This window comes from Choristoneura fumiferana, chromosome 26, assembly GCF_025370935.1.
Source record: "Choristoneura fumiferana chromosome 26, NRCan_CFum_1, whole genome shotgun sequence".
Classification (NCBI taxonomy): Eukaryota; Metazoa; Arthropoda; class Insecta; order Lepidoptera; family Tortricidae; genus Choristoneura; species Choristoneura fumiferana.
In genome coordinates, this window is record NC_133497.1 from 8,626,797 (window position 1) to 8,637,207 (window position 10,411).

The following is a 10,411-nucleotide window of genomic DNA, read 5'->3' on the forward strand; positions in this document are numbered from 1 at the left end:
CCCCTCGTATGTGGAAACTAAAAAAAATCTGCTATTCTAGCTTCATTTGTTTTAATAATCACAAATTCTGCTGTTTTAAATAAAATAAAAAACACGGATTAAAGGCACGGATCCGCGTCTTAAGTATACGGGTTAAGTTTACCTACTTAACAGATTCTAGATCACTGATTTTTTAATTTATATATCTTTTTCACTATTATAAAGATTGGGTAAGCCTGCCTTAGTCAGCTGTGGGCTTTAGGAGCTGTTGGCGACGGGTTGAAGCTCTAATCGTTATCTGTCGACACGATGCGGGCTATGGTTACCTTGTCTTTGTCCAGCGACCAGTACTGACTTAATATCCATTTTATGTATGAAGATGGCTGCACTTTTTGTCACGATATTCCCACGGGATAAGGATAAAATCTAGAAATCTCTACTGCTGGGTCTAGAGACGAAATTTTGCACAGTTGTTCGCAGTATGATTGGATTTTTGGAGTCTTTTTAGGGTTCCGGAGCCAAAATGGCAAAAACGGAACCCTTATAGTTTCGCCATGTCTGTCTGTCTGTCTGTCCGTCCGCGTCTTGCTCAGGGACTATCAATGCTAGAAAGCTGTAATTTTGCACGGATATAGGTAAACTATGCCGAAAAAAAGTACAATTAAAAAAAAAAAATTTTTTTTTTGGTATGTACCTCCCATAGACGTAAAGTGGGGGTGTTTTTTTTTCTCATCCAACCCTATAATGTGGGGTATTGTTGGATAGGTCTTGGAAAACCATTAGGGATTTGCTAAGATAATTTTTCGATTCAGTGCTCTGTTTGTGAAATATTCAACTTTAAAGTGCAACTTAAAAAGTGCCCTATTTTGGGCGTGTCGGACACGCTCTTGGCCGGTTTTTTTGTATTTTTTCCTTCAACTCTAAATTTGTTACTTTTACGGGTATCCCGTGAAACCATATCGAAAACACAGCGGTGGTTTAGGTTTAGGGGTTATAGCACGCACTGCACGCAGCACGGATTGCTGAGGACCTGGGTTCGATTCTCAGAGCTGGTCTATTTTTCTGGTTTTTCTGTGCATCCATGTCTCAGTTTGTGTTTTCGAGTTGTTCGTAGTCGTAGTGCAATCTCAATAAAGACCACGATATAAATTTTGAGAATTCCCATCGGAATTTTGTGAAATCCCGGATTTCAATTCAGACTTAGGTACTGGATGAAATGGTTTACGCGTACAAAACCACGGGTGAACTCTAGTATTTTTTAATATGAGAGGGGGCAAACGACCATAGGAAGCAATCACCGCCGCCCATGGACACCTCCCAACACGTGGGATATCACAGCTGCGGCCCTTGGGAAACTTAGGCTCTTTTGTTAAAGATCCCTAAGTGTACCGCTCCGGTACTGTCCCAGGAAGCTGAGGCTACTACGAAACTCGAAACTCGAAGTTGGTATCGTACCGTCCCTCTCGCCCTCGGATTAAATAGTATAAGTGTCAGAGGGACCGCACGACACGGACTTCGAGTTTCGAGTTTCTTAGTAGCTCAACTGGCTCCATATTTTAGTCGTGCGTGGAAGAAAGTGTCGCTTAAAGCGGACGGTGCTAGATGGCCAATCATCAAGGTGGTGAGGATCAAATGACTGACGCCTGCGCGAAGGACAGTAGTGAAACCTAGCTGCAGGCACAATCCGAATAATTCATCTAGGATGGCTCATTTGGATCGGTCAGTATGGGAAAGTCTGAAACTCTAAGACATACTAAGATCTGTTCTTAGGAACCATGTAATTGTTTTAGTAACAAGAAAAAGTGCATTAATACATTAAAAAAAACATGTACTTAGTTTGGGAATCGAACCAGATCATTTTGAAAAATAAAACTTAAATTATTTCTATTTGGATATCGCTACGTCATATAAATGTTACTATGAAATATCTAGAAATTATCTAGAATAAATAAAATGTATTGTATTACATATTTTCAATACGAGAAGCTTTATTTTTCGGTTTGATTCCCGAACTGAGTAAGTACATGTTTTTCTTTTTAATGTATGAATGCAGTTTTTAGGGTTCCGTAGCCAAAATGGCAAAAACGGAACCCTTATAGTTTCGCCATGTCTGTCTGTCTGTCTGTCCGTCCGCGTCTTTGCTCAGGGACTATCAATGCTAGAAAGCTGTAATTTTGCACGGATATATGAAAACTATGCCGAACAAATGGTAAATTAAAAAAAAAATAAAAATTTTTTTAGGGTAGGTACCTCCCATAGACGTAAAGTGGGGGTGATTTTTTTTTCTCATCCAACCCTATAATGTGGGGTATCGTTGGATAGGTCTTTTAAAACCATAAGGGGGTTGCGATTTTTTGATTCAGTGATTTGTTTGCGAAATATTCAACTTTAGAGTGCAAATTTTCATTAAAATCGAGCGTCCCCCCCTCCTCTAAAATCTAAACTGGTGGGTGGAAAAATTTGAAAAAATTCAGGATGATAGTAAGTATATTAAACTTACAAGATAAACTATAACGGTTAAGTTTGCTTGAAAATTATTAGTAGTTTAAAAGTAAATAGCAGCCTAAGGTATAAAATTTACCTAAACTTGGAAGATAACGTATAAAATACGAAATCATTAGAAAAATATTACTTAATTTTTTTGTAATGGCTACGGAACCCTATTTCGGGCGTGTCCGACACGCTCTTGGTCGGTTTTTCTTTTTAATGTATCAATGCAGTTTTTCTTGTTACTAAAATCGATCACATGGTTCCTAAGAACAGATCTTCGTACCTATGTCTTATAGTATAGTTTCAGATTTTCCCATACTGACCGATCTAAATGAGCCACTCTGTGTATATTGTATCGGTATAAAATTACGAATGTAAATTTCTTGGGAATCCCATGGATTTAGTATGTGCTGGATACCGAAGTAGGATTAGTACGGTACTTTGTTTCACTATACATTGATTAATTTTATGTGACAGATATTTGTGATGCCGTCTCCGTTTGCTTAGTCTGAAAAACAGAGACGGCATGACATTATCTGTCAAATAAAAATAATCAATGGGTGGTGAAACAGCCCCTATCTTTCGAAGTATAAAATATAATGGTTATAAAATTAAACGATAAATTTGTAAAGGATTTGTGTTACGAACTTTGAAGTTCAACAATTTCAAACTGAAGTACTTTTTGTAAGGCATTCTTCGTGTAACGTTTTAGCGGAACAATGTTTTGTTTTCTTACTTTTCTTCGGGATCTTACTAAGTATATGGTTGTGTTTGATGGACGATTTAATTTTTATAGCGTGATTGACGCAAACGTCAAGCTAAACCCACCGGGGTTCAGCTGAAAACCAGCGCTGCATCTCTGGTTACAGGGCTACGGCACATGCTGAGCTGAGTCCTTTTGGCATCACACTACAGCACAATATCTCTTATTTTTCTCTCTTCTCCTATTTATGTTTTTACTGTGTTTTTCTTGTCAATAAATGTTGTGAGTTTGAGTTTGTTTAAACCTCTTTGTTTGTTGTCGCTTTGGCAAAGTAACCGACCACGTAGCCGACGAAACTGTAAGATGAAATAAAGTACAGAAGGGCTACTAAGAAATTCGAAAATCGAAGTCCGTATCGTACCGTCCCTCTCACTCTAGTATTACAAGGTGTTAATTAAATAAATGAGAACCAGAAAGTAGTTTGCTCAGAATCGACAGTAGAATCGATTACACTATGTTTTAAATCAGGTTGTGTTTGTGTTTTTAATCCCTTTTTTATTGTGTCCAGTCTAATATTTTAGCGGGATTGCATACTTAGTATTTCGATAATTTAATACTGGCCGTTTTGCTGTCAATGTATGATTTTCTTCTAAAAACGTCAAAGCGCAACTGATAAAAACAAATCATGAATGTAGAGTTAGATTAGGTAGAATTACATACTGTATCACAAAGTATTCCATTACCAACATCCGTTCCCTGCTTACTTTCATCTAATAACCCATGTATCTATGCCTCCATTGCTTCCTACATTGTTTCTAATGATATTAAAATATAAATATACTGCCTCTCATTATAATTTGTATTCACGTATAACTATTTCGACCAAACCCGATCCTGATCCTAAACTTTCCTATCAAAATTCAAAATTCCATAATATTTCTTAGTTAAATTCCGCTAAGTTTCCTCACTTTGACATTGGCACAATCGTCGTTCTATCCGAACTTGTATATTGCCATTAAAAAAAAAAAAAATTACATACTGACTTAGCAAAACACACCAATATAAGGATATTCAAAAATAAATTCAATCAAGTTATTTAAAATGAAAAAAATATTTTTGGGGTGTCTGAGATTTTCAGTTATTTAATTAACACCTTGTATAGGTAATATAGCGTCAACAGGACGGCAATTACGAAGTTCGAAATTAGCACTTCGTAATATAGGGCCAGGGGCTAACTGAAGTAGCATTGACAAATACGAACGTTTCCGAAGTTCAATATCTCAAAAACGGCTGAATCGATTTTGATGAAACATGTCTAGAAACCTGATTTCAAATAAAAAAAACATGCATTCAAATCGATCCACCGTTTAAGAGCTATGGTGCCACAGACAGACAGACATGCTATACAATAGCGGTCAAACTTATAACACCCCTCTTTTTGCGTCGGGGGTTAAAAATTCCCATAGGGGAAAGAATTCACTAATTTATAATATTAGTTCTTATGGTGCTTGCACACTGGTGTTCTATAGTGTTGTATAACGTTATAAAACATTTGTATGCTTTGTTGGTGTTGCAGGTGTCTATGGGCGGTGGTGATCTTACCATCAGGAGACCCACTTGCTCGTTTACCATCAAGTGGAATAAAAAAAATGTATAACAAATTGTTACAAATGTTAGTATGTTATATAACACTTTAATTGTTATACAAAAAAATCTTGATCATCATCATGTCAGCCGAAATATGTCCACCGCTGGACATAGGCCTCCCCCAAGGCTCTCCACTCAGACCAGTCTTGTGCTTTCCGCATCCACCGCGATCCCGCGATCTTAACCAGGTCGTCGCTCCATCTTGTTGGAGGCCTACCGACAGCTCGTCTCCCGGTCCGCGGACGCCATACAAGAAATTAAAACCTCTAATTTGTTCTATGGTGTTATATAAAGGTTGATCAGAATTATAAAAAACGTCACCATATTGCGGAAAACCATTAGAACTAATTTCTTGCACTGCCTATTGCTGTCAAAGTATAACGTTGTTTACGCGTGGTATTTAAAAGTGTTATTTTGTGTTTTTGTGCGTTAAAATGCCGAAAAATAATTCACAATGTATAAAAAGTCTGAGGGATTTGAAAATATTCCTTTAAATAACATCACCGACACCATTGTCGATACGACTGATAGGTATCGTATAGTAAGTGTAAAGAATGTTGCAATATAAAACGTAGAAGTGCTGCCCTCGCGTCAGGTTTTCTATATTCCTGGTCAGGCTTTAACATTTTTATACCAATGTGGGAGCGTTTAAAACATCTAACAGGTTTACTAACGTTTCAGCGAATAACGTTTGGCAACCTGTTTCATTTCGCAACTTTTAATTTCCCAACAGTTTAATATTTCTGAAACTGTAAATATTTCAGGATTTTTATAAAACTAACCTAACCTAACCCAAAGGGTTCTACACGATGGCCCTGAAATAAATCCTGAAATATTTACAGTTTTAGAGTTTGCGAAATGAAAAGTTGCGAAATGAAACAGGTTGCCAATCGTTACGTTGCGAAAAGGCAGTACTCGCATCTAACAAGTTGTAGCAAAAGTTATATAATGTTAGATAATGTTATCGTGTTTATAACGTTATATAACATTTATAACAGCCAATGTGGGAGTACCATTAAGGATACCTTTACATCATGGATCTTTTTGAAGAAATCTCAGCATATCAAAAAACCTCCATCATATTACGAACCAGTATTTAATAACCAGAAGCGACTTCAAAGGTCAAAGTTAAATGTCTAACCCAATTTATTTCGGCCTTGTACAGTCAGCAGCATAAGTTAGGGAACCGATGTAGATTGTTATAGTGTACGAGTTTGGTTTTGATTTGACTAGTTACGGCTGAAACCGAAATGTTAATAGATGTTAAAATCGTTGATTGAAATATCGGTGGGCTGTTTCTTAACATATATGTATGAACCTATATAGTTTTTTTACCGCGCATTGGTTTTTTAACTGTAATGTTGTAATTTTTAGTGACAATTAAAAAATAAACAAATCTTATTCTTATTCTTATTTTTTTGGGTTATTCTATTCCAGACGTCCAACTACTACACACACAATCTCATCTAAATCCATCCAGCCCTTTTAGCGTGAAGAAATATTAAAAATACACACACAAACTCCCACATACGTATATATACTCCATTTGTTTTAACATTTCAAACTTAACGGTAAAATTTGCACACTTTTTTTTTTTAACTATTTAAAATTGCGTGAACTATAATAAAAACATAATAAACAACGCTAATAAATGTACATGTAGGTATTTTTAGTCAATTTGTGTTCGAAATACTTACTTAACGAGAAATGTGTATAACGATTTGACCGTTAATTCAAACCTTAAATTAAACGGAGTATAGTACCTAAGATGTATGTGTCAAAATTTTATGTCTCTAAGATCACCTATTGCCGCTAAGATAAGGCCGCCTATTGCTTACCTTAGAAAATCTCTATGTATATACTTGTGTTCTCTGTACTGTTTACTGTATTGATGTGCAATAAAGAGTTATTGTATTGTATTGTATTGTCTCTATAATATTAGTAGGATTTAGAAAACTAAATCACTATGTTCACTAATAGGTGGGTTAGAAAGCTAAAAAGTCAAGCTTTTGCTGCTGCCTGTACTCTGTACAGTTGGCGCGCAATTTCCGTGCATCAAAGCGCACTTAGCCGTCAAAGGCAGCTAGGGAGGGGACGCACTTATATTAAAACCGGTTTTACGGTAAAATTAAAGTTGAACGCGCGTCGGATTATGAATATTTAGGGCCAAATAAGAAAATTTTAACATATTTATTTATGTCCAAATAAATAATATAATATGATAATATCCATACTAATATTATAAATGCGAAAGTGTGTGTGTCTGTGTGTTTGTATGTTTGTATAATTGTCAGTCTTTCACGTCGAAATGGAGCGACGCATCGACGTGCATTTTGGCATAGAGATAGTTTATGGGCCAGAGAGTGATATAGGCTACTTTTTTCCCTGGAAAAATGCACAGTTCCCGAGAGAACAGCGCACGATAACCGAATTCCACGCGGGCGAAGCCATAGGCAAAAGCTAGTAATATAATATGTTGCTTATTTAAGCAAGTGGGAGTGTGTGAAGTTCCCGATCCGCACTGGGCCAGCTTTGCCGCTTCTGAGAGGAGGCCTGTGCCCAGGCACAGGCAGGGGTGATGATGATGATGATGAGATGAAAAATTTACAAAGAGGAAAAAGACGACAATTTGAGTTTAACATGAGCGAAGCCGCGGGCAAAAGTAAAATGACCAACTACAGCATTAGGATTACCTTTTTTTTATATATCTCTTCTGAAGGAAATACCCTGTTTAGTAAGTAGGGTGTGTTAGTATAGTCACCAGCACCAATAATTGACACAACAAGCGTGCATAAATATCTGATATGACTCTATTTCTAGGGCCGGAAGGACGTGTCAGATATTTTTGCACGCTCCGCTGTGGCAGATATTAATGCTGGTGACTGTAAAAAATAAATAAAATTTAAAAATAATAATTGTTGAAATACTTAAAACAATCTTTTGGTATAACGAAAATTTCTCAGAAATTTTAATTTTTCCTACAAGATTGTTACTCGTATAGAGTAAACCTAACGTAACCTAAAAATAATATAGATTACATTAAGTTTGAATGTAGCTACATCACTACCCGTGTAGCAGCCATCTCATCACGCTTCTATCACGGCCACTAATTCCATTAGCTGGCGGTTAAGTTTCAAATTTGTAGTTTATATAACCCTAAGCAAAGCTTAGCCGCTTCTGGATCAAAGTTAACTATAGTTTGTCCGCTTGCAGGCGGACGCAGCTTAACCACAAACATAGAGTTTTTACCGCAATTCTTTCGCGATTTATATGTATAAGTTGATAAATTTATATTTTTATAGTTTATTTTATAAGTTAGGCTGCTATTTACTCTAAACTACTAATAATTATAAAAGCAAATTTAATATATTAATAAAAAATATATAACAAAAAATTTAACCGACTACAAATAACCATGAAAATATTTTTCTACCAGTCTGAAGTCGGTCGGTGCCTCAGCACGAGCCAGCAGGAGTGGGCCTATAGTCATCTACCTCACCTACGCACATTATATTGGGTTTCAATCACTCCTGCTGGCTCGTGCTGAGGCACCGACCGACTTCAGATAGAAAATTATTTTCATGGTTTTTTGTAGTCGGTTCAATTTTTTGTTATAATTTAATTTCACGCTATTTAGTGTAACTAATCTAAGATACAATAGTTTAATATCAACTGCTCGTCACCTTTTACGAAAGATTGCTTTTTCCGATGCAGAGACGTTAATTATTAAGGAGTCCTGGTGATTCACCATCCGTTTTACCATATGCATTACGAGGAGCATAAACTGTTTAGAAACTGTGTTAAAGTAATTAAAACTCTACCCGTGAAATACTTGTTATTGAGTAGTAACTCCGATGGTTAACTGTGGTCCTCATCATCAGTTCCACTTCACCAAATGATAACTTTCCAGAGTTTTCGAGTTACTACTAAATATATCCAATTCACTATCAGGTCTCCTTAAAACATTTGAAGAGATCCCTCGATTTACTTAAGATCCAATCATCAGATCCTGATTTGGTTCTTATGGGACCTAATTGAAGATATTATAACCCCCGCCTTATTCAGCAACAGCGCGATCGCCACTATGACCAGCACGAGCTTCCGTGGCTTCGGCGTGGAGCCAGCCGGCACTGAAGCCCTCGGACGGCATGTGCTCAGCAGTGGGAGGAATGCTGTCTACTAGAATGGTACTCACCAACAGTAGTAAGCAGCATGTTATCGAGCAGCAGCGCGATGGCCACTATGACCAGCACGAGCTTCCGTGGCTTCGGCGTGGAGCCAGCCGGCACTGAAGCCCTCGGACGGCCTGTGCTCAGCAGCGGAGGAATGCTGTCTACTAGAATGGTACTCACCAACAGTAGTAAGCAGCATGCTATCCAGCAACAGCGCGATCGCCACTATGACCAGCACGAGCTTCCGTGGCTTCGGCGTGGAGCCAGCCGGCACTGAAGCCCTCGGACGGCCTGTGCTCAGCAGCGGGAGGAATGCTGTCTACTAGAATGGTACTCACCAACAGTAGTAAGCAGCATGTTATCGAGCAGCAGCGCGATGGCCACTATGACCAGCACGAGCTTGCGCGACTCCCGGCAGGCCGCGACCTTCGCGCGGAGCCAGCCGGTGTTGAAGCCGTCGGACGCCGCCCCCATGATGGACGGTTGGTGGAACGGCTGGAGGACAAAGACAAGATTATTGATGACAATAATAAAAATCTTCAGTTGCTCTCACGCAGGCTTATAATCTACTAGCATTTACCCGCATTTAAATTCTCGTGGGAATTCCCTGAAATTACATCGTGGTTTTAATTGACGTTAAATTAAAACACCCATGGCAAATTTCATGACTCTAAGCCCAGCGGTTGTTATTTCGAGATTTTATCCCTATCCCGTAGGAAAATCGGGATAAAAAGTAGCCTATGTGTTATTCCAGATGTCCAGCTATCTACATACCAAATTTCATGACTCAACACCCAGCGGTTATTAGTTCGAGATTTTATCCCTATCACGTGGGAATATCGGGATGAAAAGTATCTTATGTTTTAATTCAGGTTATAAACTAACTTATTGCCACATTTCATAGAAATCCGTTCAGCCGTTTCAGCGTGAAGAAGCAACAAACATACTCACTCACTCACAAACTCACTCACTCACTCACTCACAAACTTTCACATTTATAATATTAGTAGGATATTAGTAGGATTAGTAGGAGTAGGATTACAATATTTGACAGTTTATGTGGGATTGAATTGAACCGGCCGGTGTGGGAGCTTGGGTGTCCGTACTAGGAAGATCTGTATGACAGATCACCAAGCCCCCGCCCCGGTAGGGCAACAAAGAGCAAACTCATTAAATAAATGTAAATTTTTCGAGTCCAAAGTGTGTGTGTTTGTAAGTCTTTCACGTCGAAACGGAGAGACAGATCGACGTGCTTTTTGGCATAGAGATAGTTTATGGGCCAGAGAGTGACATAGACTACTTTTTATTCCGGAAAATGCACAGTTCCCGAGGGAACAGCGCGCGATAACCGAATTCCACGCGGGCGAAGCCGAGGGCAAAAGCTAGAACATAATAAATGTAATTATTTCGAGTAAAATCT

General features: G+C 38.1%; 1 protein-coding gene across 1 annotated transcript in view; it reads right to left on the reverse strand.

Moving 5' to 3' along the window:
* The window catches only part of Vmat (Vesicular monoamine transporter), a 31,714-nt gene extending 22,634 nt beyond the window's left edge, over nt 1-9,080 (reverse strand). Inside the window, exon 1 of the mRNA XM_074107861.1 lies at nt 9,015-9,080. Coding sequence (XP_073963962.1) covers nt 9,015-9,033 — 19 coding nt within the window. The 5' untranslated portion in view covers nt 9,034-9,080. The remainder of the gene's footprint in view (nt 1-9,014) is intronic.
* Between the last annotated feature and the right edge of the window lie 1,331 nt (nt 9,081-10,411).